Source organism: Lacerta agilis, chromosome 9, assembly GCF_009819535.1.
Source record: "Lacerta agilis isolate rLacAgi1 chromosome 9, rLacAgi1.pri, whole genome shotgun sequence".
Lineage (NCBI taxonomy): Eukaryota > Metazoa > Chordata > Lepidosauria > Squamata > Lacertidae > Lacerta > Lacerta agilis.
The window spans coordinates 18,603,822-18,629,390 of NC_046320.1; the positions used below are offsets into that span (position 1 = coordinate 18,603,822).

Genomic DNA, 25,569 nt, shown 5'->3' on the forward strand with positions numbered 1-25,569 from the left:
CGTGAAATTTGCCCTAGCTCACCGGCGCCACCTAGCATGGGCAGGTTACCCTGTGAAGCGTTTCCTTCACAGCCGTGTGGCCGAGTCCGCTTATTGTATATGTAACTTGAGGCCGCTCAGCTGTGAGGGAAGAAGCCGCGCGAAACGTCGCCTTCTTCCCTCCCCGCCTCAGTTCGTCAGTCAGGGAATCGGACGAGACCGCTCGGCCCTCAGGCAAATAACGGCGCTTCCCGCTTTTTTTTGCGCGCGGGCGGACGTCTTGCGCGCCCGCGTTACGTAAGGGAGGAGGGCCTGCCTGTTCGGAAGAGGTCATGTGATTTCCGAGCCCCCGCCCCTTCTTCATACTCCTCTGCGCCTCAGAGCGAAGCACCCACACGGCGAGGATAAGCTCTGCGTGCCAAGTCGAGAGCAGGGAGATGCGGGCGCCGGGGGTCTTCGTTGTCGTCGCCGCCGTCGTTTTGGGGGCCGCGGTGGCCAAGGACCCGGTGAGTTTCTCTTCGCGCTCGCCTCCTCTCCTTTCTCCCCCCCGGGGAAAGCGGCGGAGTTTAAGAGAGAGAGCACAAAGAACAACAACACCCACACTACCCCCGCCGGCCAAAAGCGTTCCTGAGCGGATGCAGAGTGCGCCTTCGGTATTCCTCTCGGCGCATCCGCGGAAGGGTCTGCTGGGGAGCAGGCAGACGCTCCCTCTCCTTTTCAAAGGATCCCAGGGTGGTTGGAGTCGGAAGGGACCTCAGGGTCATCTAGTCCAGCCCCCTGCCATGCAGGGATGAATATGCAGCTGCTGCCCCGCACGGGGATCGAACCTGCGACCTGGGCGTTGTCAGCACTGCACTCTCGCCCACTGAACCCTCCAGGCTGAAGAGGAAGTTCAGGAAGCAGTTTCTCAGTTTCTATTGCGAACCACCCTGCGATCTTCTGGTGTTTTGGGGGGGGGGTTTAGCTTTTCAGATTTAAAAAATTTGCAAACAATTAACAGTCAACATAAAAAGAGAATTCCACAGAATCTCCTTCCCTCTTCCCCTTTGTGGGTGCTTGTACAGTATTAACCTTTTTCCTCCTGCATCTTGTTTATTAATCCAAATCTTTTAAATCTCAATAATAACAATATTATTATTATTATTATTATTTAATTATTATTTTATATCCCACCCATCTGGCTGAGTTTCCCCAGCAACTGGGCGCGGCTTCCAACAACAGATTAACAATACATTAAAACATCAGTCATTAAAAATTTCCCTAAACAGGGCTGCCTTCAGATGTCTTCTAAAAGTCCGATAGTTGTTTTTTTCTTTGACATCTGGTAGGAGGGCGTCCCCAAATTTCACCATTAAACTACAAGTGTAAATGCAATCCTGCTACTGTAATGATTTTAATTGTTTGCAATGGTATTTAAGGCAAATTACATATTTCCCCCACTCCTTATTAAAATCTTGCTCTTCCTGTTTCTGATTCTCCCGGTAATTTTTGACAGTTCGGCGTGTTCCCATCAACTTAATCTACCACTATTCTCTGGTAGGGACTCTGCCTTCTTTCAGTCTCTGGGCTAATAACACCCAAGCAGCTGTAGTCGCTGCCACCCTGTGATCTTCAGGTCGAATGGCAGTATAGAAAGTTAGCTAAAAGACGATAATAAAGCAAGGCAAATGCCGCATCCATATGCTCAGAGATGTTCATTTTTATTGACCGACTTACAGGCTCGGTCCTAGGAGGAGGGAGGGAGGACCCAAAGCAATCTGCTCTTTACCATGCTGACCATGAGCAGAGCAGGAATAATAATGGCCAAAGGACTTCTTAGGCATGATTAATCCTATTGGTCTGTATATTTCAGAGGAAGGGAAATAGGCAGCCCTATTGTTGTTTCTCTTCACTTTTTGCTGGGGATGCTGAAGTCTTCTTGCTTTGTGCATCTTTCAGGCAGATGCAGGGCTAGTAATGATTTTCCCAGTGGGGAGGGTTTGTGTCGGTTGCCTACATCTTTGGAGGCTCCTATCCTGAGTCAGAATCAGCTGAACTGTGGGTGGGGGTGTGGTTGGATCAACAGTTGGAAGGTCGTGCTGAACAAACAACATTTGTGTGTGTGTTTCCCCCCCCACTTGAGCTTAACGCCGTGGCTCTCACTGTTTTCCCTGGGCCATAGTTTCAGAATAAAAATTTCCTTGCACCGCACCCATTTTTCTAATTTGATAACATATTGGAAAACACAGCTAGGATTGTGCTCGGTATCACTTGATACCGGTGCTCTCATTTTAACAAGATATCTCTCCCATATTCTGCTATTTTTTTTAAAAAAAAATGATGCTATGCTGTACTGAAATGTTTGAATGTTTTTTTGAGCGGGTCCTGCCACACTTGGCATCCTCTCCTGCACACCAGTGTGCTGCGCCGCACCCTTTGAGAACCACTGGCATAGCAGTTGTAGGAGTGCTTTACAATTTGAGGCAATATTTTAGGTTCTTATTAGTATCTGGGCTCATGTACAGAACGCATGAAGCAGTGATAAAGGGAGTGGTTTGGAACACGTCGAAAGTCCTTTATTCTCTCTGGGTCATTACCACAACTAGGTAAGATTGGGGAGGGAGGTGGATTTCTGTTCATGACTTTGGAGCACTTGTCTTAGAAATTAAGCAGTAGCACAGAGATTGACGATTATTATCGTTACTGCTATTATTCACTGCATACTTGCATTTTTAAAAATACAAATCATCTGCCTATTTCCCAAAATGTTGCAGCAGTATAGGAAACAGGGAGCCATCCATATGATGAAGCAGTCAGCTGTCCGCTTTGCAGGTGACCATAGATGAGATAATTCTCGTTCGTAGAGCATGAGACCCCTCCACAAGGTCATGGGTTTGAGCACCATGTTGGGCAAAAAAATTCCTGCATTGCAGGGGATTGAACTTGATGACCTCTGCAATCCCTTCCAACTCTGTGATTCTATCCAAAGTCCTTAGTCGTGAATTGGAGCTTAGTCGTGTACATTGCTCAGGCCATACATAGTAGAGGCAGAAGGCTTAAATGTCTACATGTTCAGGTAGCTGGAGACCATTTTGGTGAGATCTTTTCATAGGCTGTTATAAAATAAGGTGCCTGCTTTGACGGTGCAGACTCTTGAACAAAACATCTGTACTATATTAGCCAGAAATGTATGTGTGGTTTTAAATGCCCCCCTTCCACTTAATCCTTTGCACCAGCTAAGTTCCAAAGTGACATATTGCCGTCATGTGTGAAAATACCTTTGCTTTGTCTTTCATGTATCCCAGTTGCCAAAGTTAAATGAACTGATCCACTAATGATTTAATGATAATCTTTTTTCACTTGATGAGTTTAAAGCCTTGATGTTTACATCAGAGCCTTCTGGATCAAGCCAGTGACCCATCTAGTTCAGAGTTCTCTTTGCACAATAGCCAACCAGATGCCTCTGGTAAACCTACAACTGTTAATCTCTCCCATCTTGTTTTCTACATAGTGCCTTCTTAACATTGCCATTGCTTCTGGAGGTCAAGATAGCCAGGTGACTAGATGACTAAATGGGTCTCTAAGCACCTAATTTTAGCCATTCCCTCTCACAAAATATTCAAGAGCTGTTTGACTAGTGTTACCTATGGTGATCTGTAGCAGCAAAGCTACTGTATTTCCTTGAATTCCTTGTATACTGTTGTATATTTCTGTATTTCCCCATTCTGCTTACCGTATATCCAAATACAGGAGCACTTTCCCCCTTTGTTTAAACCACATGTTCTTTGAATAGGCTGATCTCTCAGGTCCAACTTGTGAGGAGCTCAGACCTGCTTATGCTGCATCTTGTGAATTGGCAGAGCAATTACCTTCTTGTTTCGTTTAGAGAAACGAATTGCTGAGTGCGGCAGTTCGTGGATGTGTAATCTTTTCTTGGAATGTACCGTATATTCCTTACAAACGGAACCAAACAAGTATCACATGGCAGTTTATTATCACAAGAGTTGAGTCAGAGGAGCCGCCCTTCTGCTTCAAAAATTTCTTGCACTTTTCTTGCATTGTAAGTCTGTTTTTTTATTTAACACATCTGAATTCTTCCTCTCTTTAATTACAAGATCGGTTGCGACTGATCTTGAGATAAATAAATGTTTGTTTGTACCCAATAGAGGGGCATTTGCAAAGGGGCTGAATCCCACATTTAGTGTGTAGTCAAGTTATTTCTAATATGTATTGTGAAACCGACTAGTTTTTCCATGTTTGGAGAGCAAACTTCTGCTTGCATCAGTTTCATGTGATTCACAACAGCCCTGCTGGTTCTACCTGCCAAGTGACTATTTCTTATGTTAAATAGGCTAGAGATTGAGTGCATGTCAAAGTAAAAATAAAAAATTGTGGATCTGTGATCCCCAGAACAGGTCTTTGAACTTTTCTGCATATGTTTATCTGTCATAAACCCTACTGTGTTGTGAAATAGTGCCTCTGGTGGGATACATTTAATTACATCCTTGTGTAACCACATTTAAGGTGTAATATCCCTTATTTTTTCAGCAGAGTTCTTGACATAGTGCAAATATTACTATATCGCTGGCGAAACAATTCTCTTCATTTTATATCCATTGCCAATTGCAAGTTCCGTCTTCTGAAAAACCAAAAATGAGTCCAAACCACACAGAAGACACAAAGATTCCAAAACAGTTAAATAGATTTGGGGGGAGGGGGAATCAGGGGAAAAGGCAGAGGAGGAGAATTTTGAATTACACTTAAGTAATTCACTAAAAATAGCAAAAAAAAAAAAGAGAGAGAGAGAGTTGCCTTTCTCTTACAACCATTGTATGCACCTACCGGTATGTAAATACTTGAGCTGACAGTCTGAGTTAGTTGGATTATCACCCAAAGTGTTGTATAAAGCCAAAAAGGTAAGATATTCCCTGATTGCAGATGCTCTGTCTGATAAAAGAGGAAAACAAGCAAGTAGAAGTGTACCAGTTCTTGAAGTTACGCAATCCGCCTTTACACAGGTATCTTGTGAAGGAGAATTGTGCATAAAATTGGGTGAGCATCTGGCCCCTCCCCTGCGGTAGCATGAAGCCATTGGGCCGTGTGTTTGGCATGGATATTGAGAGGGGGCACAGAGTTGCAGCCCCGGTCTGTGCATGATAATCGTTATGATTACTGCAGTATTGACTGATCTGATCAGGAGGGTTGCCTCTGTTTTAAGCACAGGCGTCCCCACACTTAGGGGAGGGTTACATTCTGCCCTCCCCACGTGTACAAGTGAAACTGCGTAAAGCAGGGAGCACCCTCTGAACGCCCTCTGTGCGCTGTCTCTCTTCAATCCAGAGTGAAAATACTGAACCCCAAAATATCCACAACTGGAATTGAAGCTCTGGGGCCAGCAGGAGACCGGGGGACATGCTGGGAAATGGATGGTCATTCCCAGAGCTTGTTGCTTGGAGTATGTTCTTCAGCCCCATGGAGCCTTCAGTGTAGTGTTCCCCAGGATTTAATCTCTCTTCCCCCCCCCCCATGCTGTTTAACATAGACCTGAAACCACTGGGTGGGGTTATCCAGAATCTTGGAGTACGTTGTCAGCATTATGCCAAAGACACATAGCTCTACTTCTCCTTTACATCTGCAAGTGAGGCAGTGGATGTGCTGGACCAGTGTCTTGCCTTGGTAATGGACTGGATGAGAGCCAACAACCTGAAACTCAATCCAGATAAGGCATTGTTAGTGGGATGGTTCCCTAGACCAGATGGGTGGGGGTCTGGGAGATCGCCTACTCTTGATGGGGTTACACTTCCTCTGAAGGAACAGGTTCGTAGCTTGGGGGCCTCCTGGATCCTTTGCTGTTGCTCAAAGCTCAGTTGGCCTCAGTGGCCCGGAGTGCCTTCTATCTACTTTGGCTGGTGCCCCAGTTACATCCCTATCTGGACAGAGATAGCCTAACATCTGTTGTCTATGCTCTGGTAACCTCTTGGTTGGATTACTGAAACGCTTTATACCGGAAAGTGCGGCTGCCTCTGAAGACAGTTCAGAAAGTTCGGCTAGTGCAGAATTCGGCAACCAAGTTACTCACTGGGGCAAGATGGTTTGAGTATATTACACTGATCCTAGCCTGGCTGCCACTTAGTTTCCGTGCCCAATTCAAAGTGCTGGTTTTGACCTCTAAAGCCTTAAGTACCTTCTCACTGTGTTTCAATAAGAAGCTTGAAAACTCTTTATTTCAAATACAATGGAGCTAACCAGATTTGAGTCTAGGTCAGGGTGGGGGGCGTGGTGGCTCTCACTGATGTTGCTGGAGTACAACTTCCATCGTCCCTGGCCAAGCTGATGACAGCTGGAATATATAAGCACCTAGCTTATATATTTGAGTTTCTAACACTGTCTACCTGCGTGCTGCTGCTTCTATCACCACAATAAAAGCCTCCCACTGCGTAGCGATTTGGCTTGGGAAAAGATCCCACTACTATGAATGGAACGCTTTTTCATCTTCACTTAACCACCACATAGGGCAGGTTTTTTGGTGCCAGAGAAGGGGGCTTCTAGGAAGGTAAGGACTAGCTGTTTCCCACTTGTGTCCTCCTTCTGACATGTGTCAAAAAGGAGACTGGAATGCTCAGGCCAGAGGCTCCCTGCATGATTCAGAGTTATGCCCAAACCAGCCCATTTTAAACATGCATAGAAAAAAAAGTTCCCAGATAGTTGTTTGCATTTTTGAACCCTAACCTTGACACCTGCAAACTGAGAGTTCAGGTATACTGTAAAAAAAGTATCACAGTTCAATCCTAGGCAGGGCTCAATGAGGTTTCATGGGACTTTAGTCTTTGGTAAGTCTGCATATGACTGCAACTTTAGTCCTACGTGGGTTTTTTTGTCTGCAAAAGCTGGGAAGGCAACAAGAATTCTGAATATTTTTGCGGGAAACAATTATAAAAACATTTGTTCTCAAAAAGTTCTTGTCTTGTTCTTTTGCAGTTTGGTGAAGAATGCAAAACACTAGCATATCCTCCCTCAGGACCAACGTAAGTAACCTATTAAGGACAGCTCAGTAGCTGATAGTTGCTGCTTACTTGTGATCCCGTTTACTTAGAAATTTAATTAACATAACATAAACTTTGAACTTAGCGCATTGAGTCAGGATTGTGCTGCTGCTATTACTTTACTACATCACTGACCAAACATTCAGCTAGAGCAGCCTTTCTTAACCTTGGGTCCCCATCATCCCTGACCACTAGTCTTGCTAGCTAGGGTTGATGGGAGTTGTAGGCCAAAAACATCTGGGGACCCAAGGTTGAGAACCACTGAGCTAGAGAATATTGTACCTAGTTTGAGAGTGGTGATTTTTGCAGAATGAGGGCACATGAAAAAGAATTGGGTAGGTTAGCTTAAAGAAGATTCCTTAATTGTCTTCAGCGATCGTAAAAGAAGATCGCTACTAGGCGTAAATATAAGTTGTTGTTGTTGTTGTTGTTGTTGTTGTTGTTGTTGTTATTTGTACCCCGCCCATCTGGCTGGATTTCCCGAGCCACTCTGGGCGGCTTCCAACAGAAATCAAATACAAAAATATCACACATTAAAAACTTCCCTAAAAAGGGCTGCCTTCAGGTATTTTCTGAATGTCAGGTAGTTGTTTATTTCCTTGACCTGTGATGGGAGGGCGTTGCACAGGGCGGGCGCCACTACCGAGAAGGCCCTCTGCCTGGTTCCCTGTAGCTTTGCTTCTCGCAGTGAGGGAACCGCCAGAAGGCCCTCGGCGCTGGATCTCAGTGTCCGGGCTGAATGATGGGGGTGGAGACGCTCCTTCAGGTATACAGGTGCTTGTGTTAAATGTGTTTGTGTTAAATATTGATGGATGAAAGCTAGGCGATGTAAATATAAATTACTTAGAAAATATTAACCAGAAAGACTTTCAAAGACGCCTGAAAATAGCCACAAAATAGTGGTTTAAGTGTAGCGACACCTTTCTGCATTTCATGAAAATTGCTCCTTTTTCAGGTACAAAGGAAAGGTTCCCACCTACATCATAAATCTTGACTTGCCACCAAGTGAGAGATGGGTCCAGCTGACACGTGACAAAGCTGCAGAGGTAGGGAACATGGTGGGGAGGAGGTCAGGATCAGAGCCTTTCTTCTGGGTGCATTTTTAATGAGATGCAGGCATTAATTTCCACTAACGTATATGTACTGCTTAATGAAACAGCCTTGAATTCTGCATTGCTTTTTATTTCAAGGCCAAAAATCCTCAGTCAGAATGCCTAGTAAAATGGCTTTAACCGAGGAACAGATACAAGCTGGCATTCAAGTAAATGTGCATAGGTTGTATGAGCTCTTGGGCTGTGAATTCACTTCCTGTTTTTGTTCTTCTGGGGGTATGGTCATAGGTTTCAGTCTTGTGGAGTCGTAATAGACACAACTCTCCACTTCTGCTCTCCTGCCTGGCCACATTCCAGTTTGTAAGGGTGGGGTTTTGCCGTTGCAAAGCTCTGAAGGAGACGTCGTCAGGATGCAAAACAGCAGAGACCTCATTGGGATGGGAAAGCAATAGCAGATAGAGCAATTTGTAGAATTAGGGTGTTCCCTCCTCCCTTGGAGCACCCATTGATAGCAGCTGAGACTTGGAACGGTCATTGCATGAAATCTGCCTGAAGAAAGAACTCTCTGCTTTTACAAAAGACGTTTCACCTTGCATCAGTGAACATAGTTGAAAGTGCCAACTCATCACCATTAAAGACCGCTTGTTTCAGATGTGCTTCGGCACATGTGAAAGGGTTATATGTTTTAAGTGGCTCTTGCATTACCGCAAAAGTGTGTTCACCTGAGCTTTTTCTTAAACTTTTCCAGGTGAAGGATGTCCTTAAGCTTATGAAAGATATTTTAACCACATTCCTTCATAGTGGAAAATTCATAGCATCACTGGAATCTAAATTGGTGAGTACCTTTCCGTTTTCTTTAAAATTTAGGGGGAAGTTGAATCCAGCTTGCTGAACCTGTGTGAACCGCAACTGCTAATGAGCCAAAGATGGGAAAATAAATGCACTAGTTATCAACAGGATCTGCTGCTTAATGTGAATTCTGCGAAGAGTCCTTGGCATCATTGCAGGCCCCTTAATGATGATCTCTTTGGTGTGCCGCTGCACTCACAAAGCCAGTCATGATTTTGAGTTTGTACATTACTGTGCAGAGATTTATCATCGCTCCAGGCAGATTCAGACTGTCAACTTTTGTCGGGCAGGGGTCTACCCCAGCCCTGCTAGGGAACACCTCAGATTGAATCTTGCATCTTCCCCATGCAAAACATGTGCTTTACCACTAAGCTGCGTGGGGAAAATCAACTAGAAGGGATTCAGAGGGATGCACACAGGCAAATCCTGTGATGAGCTAGAAAATGATATGCTCCCAAGTAACTTAAGGGAGCTATCACTATCATTGGCCCAGATGCAAAGAGGCTTTCAGGGGCACTGGAATGTTTTTTCAGATCCGTGCCATCTTGTCAGGGTGTTACACGCATGGGTTATTCATTTGAAGCAATATCATGCCACGTTGAACATTTGTGGCTTCCCCCAAATACAGTATTTTTCGCTCCATAAGACACACTTTTTTCCTCCTAAAAAGTAAGGGGAAATGTCTGTGTGTCTTACGGAGCGAATGCTGGTCCCTGGAGCCGAATTGCCTAGGGGCCAAAAGCAGATCGTGCTCTTCTTTTTTTACAAAGAGAGAAGGGGGTGATGAAAGGAAGCCGCTGAACAGCTGTTCAGCAAGTGATCGGGAGAGAGATAAGGCTCCCTTTCCAGCCCCACCCCCTTGCCCAGGCCTCCATTGTTGAATGCAGAGGGAGGCTGTTTGTTTCCCCCGCAACATGTGACTGGCTGATTAGATTATCTGTCTGGAAACTGTAGAAATGGCTGTAGGACTAGAAGCTGCAGAACTGTGAGTTGAACCCCATAAAACGGGGGTTTTCCTCTTTGAAAAAGAAGCTGCACCACTTTCAGCTGATCCTCAAAAGAAAAACAGGGCTTTCCCCCTTTCCTCCTCTAAAAACTAGGCGCATCTTATGTTCAGGTGCGTCTTATGGAGCGAAAAATATGGTAATCTAGGCAACTCTGGTATGTTAAGAGTGCTGAGATTTGTTAGAAAACCCAGAGTGGTTTAACAGTCAGTCACCTTTCCCGTGGAATTCTGGGAACTGTAGCTCTGTCGGGGGGAAGAGGGGTCCCTTAACAAACTACTCTCCCCAGGATTCTGTGGGGGAATCCATGACTGTTTAAAGCGATATGATACTGGTTTAAATGTATTGTGTAGATCAGGCACCCCCAAACTCAGCCCTCCAGAGGTTTTGGGACTACAACTCACATCATCCGTAGCTAACAGGACCAGTGGTCAGGGATGATGGGAGTTGTAGTCCCAAAACATCTGGAGGGCCGAGTTTGGGGATGCCTGGTGTAGATGGAAGATTAGACCATTTAAATTCATGGGCCTAACTTAGTCATGTTCATTAATTTCAGGGGGTATACGCCAAGTGAAACACAGTAGAATTGTCTACTAATTGTCTACTAGTGTTTCAGAGTGTGTCTTCTTCTTGAACTTCTCCAGTGTCCACTTATTTCAACAGACGTTACTCAGAAATAAAAGGGAACCTATTTATTCAGTTTACATTTAAACCAGAGTTTGAATTGGAGTTTGTTGCACATTGCTCTGGAAATAGCTACTGCAGGAAGGAAGCGAAAGCTGAAAAAAATCGGATGTAACACAATAAGGGTTGCAAAAATGGTAGAGAATGAGCTCAGGGACCTTGAAATAAGCTTCCTAACTGGTCTGCGGATTGTGGCTACAGTCTGTGCAGGAATGAAGAAGTAAATTTACAGAAGTCCTGTTCTGAACCTCCATCTTCTACAAGATCTTTCTCTTTGCTTTTGACAATTATCTGTATGAACCATTGTGTTCAGATTAATGTAAAAATGCAAGAGGAGAAGGATATTGGAGCTCCAAAATGCCAGCCAAACCATAGTGCCTTGGACTTTGTTAATGGAGGTAATCCTGCAGCTAAATTCTTGATAAGCAAGTTCTTTTTTCTAAAGGTCTCAACAGTCCACAAAGTCTGAAATGTCTACTGAGGCAACTACAGACAACTTAGCACATTGCTTTTTTAGTTAAGTGTACACCTAAAAATTGTAGAGTGCAACTGTAGCCAACGTGTGTTGTTCATATGTACCCACCGGGGAGTCACAATTGGCTGTGCTGCCTGTTGATCAGACTGCAAAACTGAGTTTGTCCCTTTGTAGTTTGTGGAATGACACTAATCCTCTGTAAAGGTGCTCTCTTTACACCAAGTGAAATAATTGAGACTGAGAAGGAAATATATGGAAAAAGAGAAATTAAAAATAGAAAGTTATTTACTATGTTTTCAGGTTTTAATGACTTGTGGCTTTTCCTCTTAGGCTTGGTTAGGTTCCACCCTTCCCTATCCTTTCAATGAAGAGATCAAAGGCATTGCTTCTGCAATTGATGCTCCTTTAGGTAATTTCCATTTTGTTATTACTGTGTCTGACTCTGAAAGCACACTATTTTATGTAGGCATAATTTGCTGCAATTGAACATTTCAGCCACTGTAGCATTACATGCTGAGGTTCTAACACGCTTGTGGAACAGGAGCACTTAAAATGCTTGTAGCAGAGATGAAGAGCAGGTGTATATTAAATGTAAGACCTGACCAGGAAGACTGACTGGGTTTTCTACTGAGTGAAAGTCTGTACAGTAATCTTCTCACCTTTAGCATGCCGGGAGCACAATATTTGCATATCTGAACAAAGAATAGGATTTTGTAATCTTATTCCTGGATTAAAAATGATCAAACGATAGATTATGCACATTGTGTATTGCATAATTCAGGAGGGCAAGTCAATTTCAAAGTGATATTCTGAAGATATTTCCTGTCTCCATTTTTTTCCTTTTATGTGTATACACTTGGTTTTATCCGTGGTTTTTAATGGTCACTTTGATGAAAGGTCTCTCTTTCTCCCTCTTCCCTTCCCACCTTCCAACTTAGGTGACATTGTTCTGTTCAATATCTTCTATGAAGTCTTCACAGTGTGCACTTCAATAGTAGCAGAAGACACCACAGGTAAATGACTGCTTAGCCAACGACTTACATTTTAAAGATAATGCTTAAGGTATTTTTTCTTTGATCTTAATTCCATTTCCACCGCCCCACCCCCTTTTTCTTTCCAACCAGGAAAGCTGTACCATGCCAGAAATCTTGATTTTGGATTGTTTCTTGGGTATGTATGTACTAGTGAGGTCAAACCTGCTCTGGTGGATCCACAAACTTTCTAAATTGGGTGGGAGGTGGTGAAATGTTTTTTACCTTACCTTTTTATTGCTTTGAGACTAAGCAATGAGCAGAGTATTTAGTTAATCTGCAGCATCTTTAACTATGGTGATTGGAAGGCCTGCCTTTCTCAATTTCTTTGGAGCGTCTTTAGAGGGGAAAATATGTGTGCTGTCATACCAATTCACCACTTTCTATAAAAGGGAGAAGCCCTGCGGTTGTCATTTTCAGCACAGTGACTTTTGTTTTTTTATTTATCAAAATAGATTTTTATTAAGAAAGAAGCATAGTGATACACACACACACATGACCACACCTTTTTTTGAGAAAAAGTCTCACTAAAAATCACTAAACCATCTATCCCTCCTAATTCGGCACTTGCCTTATGATCAAACTCCACCCTTCAATCCAAAGAATTAATTTCCTTCCTGTTCACAGCAGCTAGAATAGTTATTGCCCAATGATGGAAGGAAACCTCTAGTATTCCAACAGAGGCTTGGGTTAATAGTATCTGAAGTATTGCCCTATCAGAACGCCTCACTATACCAAAGGCATCTCCCAAAAAGATACCTTTGATACAATCTGGGCTCCCTTTTTCTCTTTTATTGAAGAACAGGATATTTTAATGCCACCATCATCACAGATGATAACTGTATTGTAACTTTTGAATAAATTGTTAAAAAAAAGGCCCATGACTTAGCAGTGTTCCATGAAGACTGTGGGTAGAATCTAATTGGGGTCTTGCTCTCACAGAAGGGCTTTTGATTCAGCAGACTCCTCCAGTTAATAGAAGAGTGGGGTGATTTTTGCCCCCTACAGCTCCTTATACCACCTTCAACCCTGTTCTGCCTGATGCCCCAACAGGATTCCATTTTCTGAACATACAGGGTAGCAGCGTGCATTGACCACAAGATTTGGTTCAGATCTAGACCCAGCACTTCGTGCAGCAGTTTAATTTGTCTGTTCAGAGGCTGCTTGATTTGGTTCATGGCTCCTAGTCCACTCCCCCCCCCCTTAGTGAAAACATTTATTCTGCCAACAATAAATCTCATTTCCATCACTGGAGGAGCTCAGACAACAAAATTATATACAGCTTCCAGCTCTGCAATCCTAGGTTTTTTAGAATCCAACAGTGCACACTATGTACCTGCGGCTCTAAAACTCTTTGAGGCTAAAGCGCTAGCTCAATTGCTTTATGGGGCTCAACTTTGTGCCCCCCCCCCACCAAATCTGACCGTTCTTGAAAGGGTCCAGTCAAAATTTATCAGAGCAGCCCTCCAGGTGCCTCCATGTGTGCCAAATGTTGCTCTTCATCTTGAAACAGGCATGGTCTGCGTCGAGGCGAGACTCTGGATGCAGGCCTGTAACCTTTGGCTGAAAGTTCATCTTAATCCTCAGGGCCTTGCCCCATTGATATTAAAAGAAAAACATCACTCCTCTTGGAGCAAAGCCATAGAAAACAAAATGACGAGTAGAGGTCTACATCCAGCTTACCTTTGTTCACATAGTTACAACACAGCAAGGGCATTAATCAAGCAGAGGTTAATGGCTATCAAGAGGCAAAATGACTTAAGTCCCTTTTTTTAACCCCAGAGGAGTGGAGATACTTACAACTCCCAGCTAGGTATTTTACTCAGCTTGAGGTCGCATCCCACAGAAGGGCGTTCACACTGGCCCGAAATCATGTTCTGCCTTCTGCCGTATAGGGGGGTTCCTTTGGGCGACAGACTCTGTCCATGCGACTCCGGAGAAGTAGAGACTACAGACCACGTGCTTCTCCGTTGCCGCTTTTATTGGGCTTTACGGAATGAACTTATCTCTCCGCTACTCTGTGAGTCTCCTGGATGTCCCGAACTACACTATACTCATTGGCTCCTCTCAGATGCCAACCCTAAGGTTACAGCTGCGGTGGCAAAGTTCTGTGTTGTCGCTATTAAGCTTCGGTCCGCACAAATAGGTGGCTCCTGATCTTTCTTTCAATTTAAGTATTATAATAATCTGAATTGCTGATTCTTTTAAGTAATTTTAAATTTATTCTTTTAAAGCAATAATTATTAATTTAATGTACTTTAATTTTAAGACAGCCAACCCCTTTTAGATCAATCTCAGATCAATTTTAAATTGCATTTATTATTGATTCTGTATTGTCTTTTTTAATGTGTGTGTGTGTGTGTGTGTGTGTGTGTGTGCTGGTCGTCGACCGTAATAAAGAACTACTACTACTATACAGCTTCCTTAACAGAAGAGTGTTAAGACAATGTAAAATATTGAGCAACCCAAAACAACCATGCCTTTGCTTCGTCCATGCGAGCTTTCAGTGTTCAGGTCGTTATCTTGAAAAAGACAAGATAATGCTCCTAGTCCACTTGATTGCCTTCCAAACCCAATCTATTACTGGGAAACAAAACAAAAAAAGCTAGAATGGTCCTCCCCTTCTTTCTGGCGCAAGTAGGTAAAGCCTATCACATCACAAACCAAAAGCCTCTAGACCAGGGTTTCCCAAACTTGGGTGTCCAGCTGTTTTGGGAGTACAACTCCCATCATCCCTAGCTAACAGGACCAGTGGTCAGGGATGATGGGAATTGTAGTCCAAAAACAGCTGGAGACCCAAGTTTGGGGAACCCTGGCCGAGGGGCTTTTGTGCTAGGCATCTTTGGGGTAGGACCCAGCACAAATCTTCCTCCATGTCCTCTTCGCTCCCTATGCTGATACCTTCCTTAAGTTGGGAGACAGAAGTTTCATTTTGGCAAAGCTGCTCCTTCCCCTGAAGCCCTTGGATTGGAGAATGCTGGTGCAAGTCATTCCTTCCCAGTTATAAGCACTGTCTTCCCCCGTCACCACACCCTAGCATTACGGTAAACTTGGGAGGCGCTACTCTCACTTTTGGGTGTTTGCAGCAGTGTTTTGACATCTGGATCGCTGAGGTGCTATGAAGCACTTCATGGGATGGGGGGTGGGTCTCTGCTTCAACTTGTGCCTCCCAGAGGCATTCTGCTTTGCCTCAGGATTTGTCCGAATCTAGTGCTTGTTCCTGTTGTGGAGGGGGGAGAGATGAAACCGTTTTTTTACGTGCTCGCTTTTTCCAAGGAAAGCCGCCCAAAGGTTAGCCGTTCATGCATCCATCTTGAAAGACTCAAAAATCTGAGAGAGCCCATTTTACATTGCTCTAGATTAGTTGCAGTTTGCATTAAATAAGAGTTCTTGCTTATGTTTAAGTAGTGTTGCTTTTCCTGCAGGTGGGACGTGAATGCTAGTTCTTGGAGGACGACGCAGAAGCTGAAGCCGCTCATGGTGTCGCTGGATTTTCAAAGAAACAATAAAACAGTGTTCAGGTCTGCAAATTTTGCAGGCTACGTGGGAATGGTTTCTGGAATCAGGCCAGTGAGTATTCCTTTATTTGGACAACACTAGGTGCATTCTGGTGTAACTGTAAACCATAGCTTGCCATTAGGAGTATGAACAGGCCTGAGACACAACCTTGCCTGCTTCATCATCCCCTTCCCTTAGGAGCAAGCAGGTGACTTCAGAGGCTTCTACTGCTGGTGGCAAACCCCCCCCCCCTAATTTTCCATTGCTAGATTGTGAAATGGAGTGTTCCACAATCAGTAGCTTTTACCAGGGTCCGGCAGGCTTGCGTTGCGTTGCTTTGCTTTCTGTGCCTGGCAACTCCTGGCTATTAGCAGAGTTCAAAGCCACAGCGGAAACTTGTGTGTAACTGCCAAGGCAGCCCAGTAATAATTCACAGAAGCGTTGTCTTCTTAACGAGCTGAGTTTATTTACAAAAACAATAAATCTCCCGGAATGCTCAGTTCCATGACTGCTCCGGTCGGTGAAAACGAAACCAAAACAACAGAACAGCACACACAGACAAAGACCAAAAGCCCGTATGTGAACTGCCCACACAGTGACCAGTGCGTCACAGCAGAGCACTTAACTTTTCAGGCTCTGATACTCTCCACATCCATTGCATCTGATGTTGCAAACTTTGCTGAAAACAAAGCCAGGCATATTAGTGCCTTGTTGAGAAAACAGCAGTCTCGAAACACCTTAGATGCGTAATGGTTTATTTTACAATTGATGAAGCCTTGGGAGAGTGGCGTTCACTGTGTGCACAATGTGTGAGCATATGATGCTTGTGTGCTGCAAGCACAGATATGTTCCTTGCTGCCACGTCACTTAAAAGCTCCCACAGTCCACATGCCCACCTTGGCTTGCCCTGAGCTCAAATGCTGGCCTCAATCTAAACTTCATACCCTGAGCTTTGAGAGTTAGCTGTAAAAATGTCCCGCATTCTGATGGTTCTGGCAACAGGTGTGGTTTGTGGATGCAGGTGCTTCCTCACTGAACTGAGAACCCCTGAACCACTTGTGGGTCTGCCCATTTTGAGGGTGAAATGTACACATCTCCTATTTTCTATTAATCGGGGTATGCTAGTCTACTTGTGTACCAACTCTCAGGCTAGCTCCAAAGGAGCTAGGGCCGCAACAGCTTTGCTACCCCATGAATGGGCCATAAAGTCCAAGCGTCTCTGCTCCTCTCCGTCTTGTCAAAATTCTCTCTGAGCCACAGGCATGGGTATGCATAGTGATGTTAAATTCTCGAGAATAATCTTTTGGGGAATATTCTCGATTAATGAGAATGTTAGAGAATTTTAATGTAAAATGAAAATATACAGTGAAATTTACACGGTGAAAATATATAAGAACAAGCCTACTTGTCACTTGCAAGTATCAAATTAAAAAGTAAAACATGTTTTATTGTTAAAGTTAAACCATTCTAAGGTGATGGCACCAGTAATTGTCATGTTTAGGTTTGGTATGAGGAAACTCAGTAGTTAAATCACATTTTATTCTTCCATTAGAACATGTACATATTATAGGACAAGTCAAAAAATACAATTGGCATGTTAAGGTTTGATACGAGTAAATTCAGCAATAGGCTATCTTGTGCTTCTAAAGCTCTAACACTTAATAACTGTTTTGGTGACTAAAACACAGCTTGATAAACAAAACTATGTGCATACATATAAAAAGAAGCCATTAACATTAAATATATTATCATTATGTGATAATATATTTCAGTATGTCCATCTCTGGTAAATGGCACCTTGTACCATTGAATGGCACTGCAAAAAACCAGTTACTGGCATTCAGTAAAAATATAGACACGTCAACTGTTTAAATCAAGGCCACCTCACATGCTGTTACACATAATTGCATAGACCTAGGTACTTTAAGTGTATAAACCATTAAAACTACTGTACTTTCTGTAAAAAAAAATCACACTGTATAGCTAAGGGTATAGAATTGCTAAGAATAAGGTCACACCAAAATAGAAAAAAGGCTATTAAATATAGTTGAAATACATACAAATTCAAGTGTTCATCAAATTAAATGAATAGTATTTTTAAATCTTAAAAAAATGTTTTCTGTAGCTCACATTTCAGAACTGTCAGTGGTGAATGACACAATGCCCAGTAATGTAACTGGATCAAAAAAAAATCATTATTCATTTCTTACACTGGCAACATCACAGCTTGACTTATTATTTACTAGATTTTTTTAATGTGGGTTGCAAAACTGGTTCTTACATTAGAATTTACAGTTTGTGGAGAATATTCTCACCTCACATTACTAGGTATGCATGTACAAAGAGGAAGAGCATGTGTAAATCATTGGGGCCCAGAGACTATATAATACAGGGGTGGCCAACTCCCAAGAGACTGCGATCTACTCACAGAGTTAAAAACTGGCAGTGATCTACCCCCTTTTGGGGGGTACAGGTCAAAGTTGCTGAGCTTTTTTTAGGAAGGAGGAAGGCCCATGGGGGGGGGTTGGGTCAAAGTTGTGGAGTTTTTTCAGGGAGGAGGTAAAATGTTGAGGTTTTTTTTAGGGGAGCCACAGTTGTTCAGCTTCTTTGGGGGGAGCCAATGATCTACCAGTGATCTACCACAGATGTCCAGTGATCTACCAGTAGATCACGATCTACCTGTTGGACATGCCTGATATAATACAATGGATAGCAGTGTTCTGTCGCTCAGATTGGCCTTCTTAAAGCACTGCAGAATTAGCTTAACTTTGTCTCTGTTTTCTAACTGCTGGGTATTAATAAACACTGTTAACTGACTTTTTGTGTTTTAGGGCATTTTTACTCTAACCATGAATGAGCGGTTCAGTCTTGATGGAGGTTACATTGGTGAGTATGCTTAATGCTCTGTTCCTGTGTCTTTGGGTTTTTTTTAGCTTTAATAAAATGGGGGAAATTTAGTAGGGTTATACCCCACCCAAATCATTGGAGGTCCCAGATACACAAGATGCAGGGGGGAAAGTAGAGAAAGCAGTGTGATGCATGTTGTAAGAAACTATATGAGAAGCTGTGTGGCATGAAGCAATAGCAAGGCACGCCTAACCATTGACCAAGAAGCAAGCCGCATGGAAATGGATGGGGATGACTTTCAGCTCGGTTGAATTAGACTGAAAGATGAGATGCTTAAGCAATGCTAAGGTCATAAAGCTCTTTGAATTTGTGTTTCTTGCAGGAGTCTTTGAGTGGCTCCTTGGCCAGAGAAACGGTTGGTGGATGAGCTTTCTCACCAGATCTGTGTTGGAAAACAGTACAAGGTAACAGTCAAATTGTGAAGCGGTTTATCTGCATATATGGCCAAGACAGGGAAATTAGGAATAATCCCAATCTCATTTTATAATGTCTCTTGGTTTAAGTCTGTTCTTTCTCGTCTTGACTACCGCCATCTTGGTTCCATGGAACTATTACATTGTGCGATACTAAGGGAAATTTGTTTAACGTCCAGACTCGCCTGGTACCATTGGTGGATCAACAGGGTGCCGTGCAGCAGAGTTGCGTGATTCACGTTCTACCATTCCTCCTCCTCTTCTCTACTCAAGTGGCTCCCGACTCTGACATGGGAGGAGCCTTGAGGTTGGGTATGGAGTGGGAGGTATCACTCCTCCTGGAGAGAGGCAAGAACAATGGGAAATTCAGAAGCACCTGGAACAATGTTCTGATTGCCTGCACGGATAGCTTTTGCCCTTCGGTACAAGCTGTTGCAGCAGAGCAGTACCAGAGGAACTGATTTAGGACAGGAGTCAGCAATCTTTTTCAGCTGTGGGCCAGTCCACCATCTCTCAGACCATGTGGTGGGCCAGACTATATTTTTGGGGGGGGGGGGAGAATGAACGAATTCCTATGCCCCACAAATAACCCAGAGATGCATTTTAAATAAAAGGACACATTTTACTCATGCAAAAACACGCTGATTTCCGAACCATCCGCAGGCCGGATTGAGAAGGCAATGGGGCCAGATTTGGCCCACGGGCCTTAGGTTGCCTACCCCTGATTTAGGAAGACACTACTGTTTTTGAACTCATGTTCTCCCCCCCCCCCCGAGTAACTTGTCAGCAGAGAACCAGAGGCAATGCTTCATCCTTCAAATGCATTGTGTTCCTCGATAGAGGAAGTGCTTGGCTGCTTCTTGCCTGCCCTCAAGGCTTACAGGAGCAATGGGATGAGTCTCATTTCTTTTTTCCTGTATTTAAATTTTTATTGGTTTTATAAACTTAACATAAAAACACTTAACATTTCGACTACCCGTCCTTACGTTCATGATGTCCCGTCCCCCCACAATTACCTGCTGCTTTATAGACAATACTTATTCTGCTGTTCATTTTTTATTTTATTTACAGCATTCTTACTGTCCTCCCATTGCGTATACTTCAAGGCCTGCTCGTGATTTCATTTGGCTAGAATGCTTTTGTAAAAATAGCCCAAAGGGAATTTCCATTCTTCTTCCGTATGCTTTTCTTCCTTTCACTCTCATATTTTCACCGTCAATCTCGCCATCTCCACGTCATACTGCATTAACATCAAAATCCATTCCTCTTTTGTTGGAACCTTGCCTTCTTTCCATTTCTGCGCATGCAGAACTTTGGCTGCTGTGGTCACATACATAAATAATTTGAACCATCTTTTGGAGGGGGACTTCTAATCCTGTTATTCCTAATAAGAATGCTTCAGGCTTTTTTTGGGAAGAGAGTTTTTAAACATCTTTTTTCATTATGCATCATTACCCAGAAGCCTGTTGCTTGTTGATAGGTCCATCACATATGAGTCTCCTCTCCTTTTTTTCTGCCTCTTGATTCTCCCACCCTTAAACAAGGCCTTCTTCCCTTTGCTCTCTTACACAAATCCCCCACAATACACTTCCACACAAGGCAGTGGCTGCTTTACATGAGAGTATTTTGAAAGGCTCTGGCCTACCAGCTTCACAATTTCCATGCAATACCTGGTTAACGCGCCTGTCTCATTGCTGTTTCTGTTATTGCATATAGTTACGAAGATGCAAAGGACAGATTGGCTCATTCAAAGCTGCTGGCTCCAGCTTACTTCATACTAGGGGGAAACAAATCCGGAGAGGGATGTGTCATTACACGTTCCCGTGTTGCAGCCTTGGATATCTGGGAGTAAGTATGCCTGATAGTAAAACGATTTAAGCAGAACTGTTGCCTGTAAGAGATTTTGCTACAGCTGCTAAACCAACCGGCTCTTGTTAATGCATTACTGAGGATTAGGTCTCTCTGCAGTGTCTCTTCCTTGTGTACATTCCCCCATGCTTTTTATAGTTTTGAATCGGTATCCTCCTCGTTTTCAATAAAAATCCACCATGGCTTCTGACTTTACCATTCGCATTGGTGACATGAGACCAGTTTTGGGGTACTCTGCTTTAAGCAACTTGAACTCTGGGGGTAACGTTCAAGAACATGAGAGCCTGGTGGATCAGGTCAGTGGCTCATCTGGGACTTCCGTTTAGGTATTCTTAGTCTTCCAACAGAAATTATTTAGAAGTAAAAATCATTTAAGTTGCATCGTTGACAGAAAATAGGCATTGATATTTGCTGCTTCTTTCAAGCTTGGACACAAAAAATGGCGTCTGGTATGTAGTGGAAACCAATTATGACCGCTGGAAGCCTCCACTTGTTCTGGATGACCGGAGAAGCCCTGCAAGGAACTGTTTGAACCAAACAAGGCAAGAGGTAGGTCTAAACAGTGGTGTCCAAACTTTTTTTCAAAGAGGGCCAGATTTGAGGAAGTGAAGGGCCAACCAAAGTTGACCCTTTTTTAGGATTGAAGTTGTTGACCTCTTTTTTATTATGATTTTATCCCAAAGTTGTTGAGCTTTTTTTTTGGGGGGGGGGGTTACCCAAGGAAATGAACTGCCACAGGGGTTAGGTTAAACCGGCCCCCAAAACGGACTTTGGACATGCAAAATAAATTAAAACAATGTTGTAACCCAAAGGCCTATTACAGGTGATGAAACCCGACCATGCTTAATGTTTGACATCTTACTATTTTTTATATTTTGCTGGAAGCCACCCAGAGTTGCTGGGGAAACGCAGCCAGATGGGATGGGTATAAATAATAATATGGTTATTAATATATTTTAATTAAATTGACACTCCATGCGTGCAGCTGGGCTCCATACGTCAGTCTAGCACCATTGTTTCAAAATTAAATGGATAGGACCACAACTTGGTGCAGGCATGCCCCACATCAGGCCCCCACAGCGCTCGCAAAGAGAAGCTTTGCATCTCTCCACCATTCAGAACAGTGTGTCCACTCCTGACTTCCTTTTGTGGGCACCTTTAAGGGAACTTGTTCCACATAGGAGAGGCTGAGCAGGAGCAAACACTCTCTCATGCACTGTAGATTCTCAATGAGATGTTTACTGAGACCTTTCACAGACACCTAGGAAGCAGTGGTGGGAACCCTGGTGCCACCCAAGCATCAACTTGACAACTCCATGTATGTTGTACTAAATAATAACAATAACCACAACAATAATAATAAATCCCTTCCCTTTTCAAGGATAACTCAGTGGAGCTTTGAATCTGAGCTGGAAATACTAACTGGAGTAGAACCTCAGTTTTTGAACATAATTCATTCTGGAAGTCCGTTCGACTTCCGAAAATCATTCGGAAACCGAGAATTAAAGGGCTGTCGGCAAAGTGAATGGTGAAAATGGAAAAACGTGCCGCAGAAGCTGTTTGACTTCTGAAAATCGTTCGAAAACGGAAGCATTCACTTCCAGGTTGTTGGCGTTCGGGTTCCAAATTGTTCTGCTTCTGAAGCGTTCGACAACCGAGGTTCCACTGTAATCCAGATTTTTTTTTGTCTTGTCTGCACCCTCTGCTGGTACCTGACCCCACCTCCAGCAGCAGATGGCCTCCAGGGGAATGTAACGCTTCAGAAAAATGGTTGCCCACCGCTGCTCTATAGAGGGAGTCGACCTTTGGCTTCACTGCTGCTTAGCAGAGGTCGGATGTTGACATTTGGTAAAGAAACTGCTTAGGTTGACGCTTTGTTTTGGCTCGAGTCTGCAGGTGATTTAATCTTTGCTCTCTCTATTTTTTCCCCTCCCAGAACATCTCATTGCCAGCTCTGTACAACATTCTCTCCACGAAGCCCATTCTCAATAAGGTAACTCGTCCTCACTCTTCCTTGTCTAACATGTTGTTGCCTTATTCAGGTCTTGGTAGGCGAAAGGGGAGAAGACTCTCTATTGCTGCTCTTAAGACAGGTGGTTCCCACACCAGATTATTTCGAGGGGTTTAAAGAATATTCTTTGTACTCCTTAGATCCCAGAGTTGAGGATGAAAACCAAGCCACAAGACAATCTAAGCCGTACACATGCGTGGAAACACACACAAGATAGTGCATTTAATATTATTTATTTATGATTATTTATTGAATTTATATATTGCCTTATACCTAGAGGTCTCAGGGCAGTTCACAGGATAAAATCAAAATATAAAACCACAAAAGACATAAAATAAAAACAATAACCCCACCCCACCCCAAAAACCCACATTTTAAAAGGGCATGCTGGCAATTTTGGGGGTAGTTGGTCTGTTAATTCTCTTAGATTTCCAGATATTGGCAGCACTGATTCCGCTTGTTGTGGAGTCCCATCCCCCCTCCCCCCGGCATCTGTAAATCAAAGCATTGTTGCATTGCATGCGAGACTTTTATATTTGGTCCAACTAAGACAAAGTTTTTCACCCTTGTCGATATAAAACACTTTCTTTAGAAAAACAATCTGCTTCATGGTACAGTCATACCTTGAATGTAATCCATTCGATTTTCAAAACGTTCGGAAACCAAACCACAGCTTCTGATTGGCTGCTCCTGCAGCCAATCAGAAGCCGTGTTGCACATTCAGCTTCCAAAAATAGTTCACAAACCGGAACAGTCACTTCCGGGTTTGCGGCGTTCAGGAGCCAAAACGTTCAAGAACTAAGCTGTTCGAAAACCAAGGTGTGACTGTATTGACTTATTCTCCTGTCTTTGGTTCAGACTCATTAAAGTCGTGAAAACTTTGCTTTCTCCCCCCTTTAGCTGACTGTGTCTACAACGCTGCTCCAAGTTTCTGAAGGCCATATGGAGACTTACCTGAGGGAGTGTCCGGACCCCTGTAGCCCCTGGTGAGGACTCAGGTGGCTTATGAAATGGATGCTCTCCAGGCAGGAAAAGACAGGCTGTACTTCATTCAAGACTCTCCTTCACTTGCAGCGTGTCTTATGAGATGATGACTTTCTAAGCCTGGCAGTTATGCAATGGTTTGCCAGTGTGAACCATACCCCTTGCAATTTAACATACTGTTAAGGTGCACTTCCTATGAATTGAAACTTAAAACAGTGGGCTTTTTGGATTCCTAATTCCTTACACGCTGCTTCAGCCAGTCAATGTTTAGGAAATGTCTTGCAGTGCAGTCCCTGGGCATGATTTCCTCCGAAGTTTAGTCTCTCAGGCTTGGTCCCGGAGATCTGTGGTGCATTGAGTTGTAGGCTTAGAAATGGCGTTGTACAAACTCCCTTCAGGTGGAGGGTTGCTGTCAAGTCTTTTAAAAGAAAGCCCAGTGTTTGGCCTTGCGATCTGACTCCCAGCTGCCACAGTGCATTTTCCCAGTTCTGAAGAAATGCTGTGGGGCTCTTGGCTCCCCAGTTCCATCTCTTCCAAACTGGGAGCAGGGGTCATTTCCGACAGCATGGCAATCTCCTCCAGCCTTCAAGGGCTATCTTGGCTCCTTCCTGTGGGGATTTCTCCCCCCCCCCTTTTTTTTTTTTAAAGAGCTGGGAGGGAGAGCAGTGCTAACCTTACAACACTCTTTCCTTAAGTTAACAAGCAGATGGCCTCTTCTGTGTTTTTAAAGAGACAGGTGGTAGCATTAGCAACAGGAGACTTCTTAGCTGGGCTAATACAAATTGCGCTGCTTTCAGTGCAAGCAGGCAGGTTTTAAATTGCTGCTTTTTAATGAGCATAATTGGTTAACCTGGGGCATGAGCAGTGGTTTGGGGTAGGGCACTTTTTTTTTTTTGCCAGAACTCTGTTCTAGTACCTCTCAGGTGGGCGCCATTGCCATTCTGGGAGAATGAGGGAGGTGTTCGTGGTGAGTTCTGGCACCCCTTTTTCTGGAAAAATGGCACTGGTTTTGAGTATTCCTGGCTGTGGCAAAATGGGTCCATCCCTCCCTGCCTACCTCTTTTTTTGCCCTGTGCTGCTTCCTGCTTCCCCCAGTTCAGTAGATTAGAGGTGGTTTCCTTTGTATACACTTTCTAAAAGGTTTAGGCACTGGAATAAAAATTCTTCCATTTTCCTACTAACCTAATGCTGCTACGAATGTTTCCGAACTGCTAGACAGTACAAAGAATGTACTTTTAATATATTCTGGATCACTTTACAATTAAAGAAATTGTGGGAGAAATGGTCCACGTTGCTTTGTCTGACTTCTTTGGGAAAGCGAAGCAAGGATTGAGCTTGACTGCATTGCAGCTTCTGCAAAGCCGCTCCCTTTTTTTTCTTGGGGCTTGGCGGCGTTCTGCAGAGGCAGCTAATCCTACACCCCATGATATGGCCATGCATTTTGTCTGTTGATTCAAAGGACCTTCTGGTGATTTGATAAGCATCTCAAGGGCTGTGTTACACCTAAGCGCAAATTCCCCTTAGGGAGGAGTGGTAGTTTAGAAAGGGTGGTTCTGAATGCCTGGTTAACATGCTCTGAGTGAATATTACGTTGGTATATTAATGCATTAATGTAGATCTCCCCCCCCCCTCCGATCAGCTGTCCATCCCCCACATAGTTGGAGTTCCCAACCAAAAAAAGACCCAGGTTTATAAGGAATGCCTTGCTGGTTTTTACACAGTATGTGACTTCTAAATGAAAATATTGTTAAAAGTATCTATGCAGCCTGGAAGATCTCAAACCACAATAGT

At 43.6% G+C, this 25,569-nt stretch overlaps 1 protein-coding gene across 1 annotated transcript; it reads left to right on the forward strand.

Moving 5' to 3' along the window:
• The first annotated feature begins 363 nt into the window (after positions 1 to 363).
• Positions 364 to 25,065, forward strand: ASAH1 (N-acylsphingosine amidohydrolase 1). Its single transcript, XM_033160219.1, has 14 exons — positions 364 to 485; positions 6,937 to 6,983; positions 7,957 to 8,047; positions 8,802 to 8,888; positions 11,396 to 11,474; positions 12,004 to 12,078; positions 12,190 to 12,235; positions 15,522 to 15,666; positions 18,426 to 18,480; positions 18,824 to 18,905; positions 20,631 to 20,762; positions 21,209 to 21,332; positions 22,720 to 22,776; positions 23,695 to 25,065. Exons 1-14 carry the CDS (start codon positions 417 to 419, stop codon positions 23,782 to 23,784), a joined length of 1,179 nt encoding a protein of 392 aa, XP_033016110.1. The 5' UTR covers positions 364 to 416; the 3' UTR covers positions 23,785 to 25,065.
• The last annotated feature ends 504 nt before the right edge of the window (positions 25,066 to 25,569 follow it).

Excerpts from the sequence above, each read along its gene's own strand:
- ASAH1 (XM_033160219.1), top strand. The coding sequence starts at position 417 with ATGCGGGCGCCGGGGGTCTTCGTTGTCGTCGCCGCCGTCGTTTTGGGG. Across the intron at positions 20,763-21,208 it reads GCAGCCTTGGATATCTGGGA|CTTGGACACAAAAAATGGCG; the intron begins GTAAGTATGCCT and ends GCTTCTTTCAAG. Across the intron at positions 21,333-22,719 it reads TGAACCAAACAAGGCAAGAG|AACATCTCATTGCCAGCTCT; the intron begins GTAGGTCTAAAC and ends TTCCCCTCCCAG.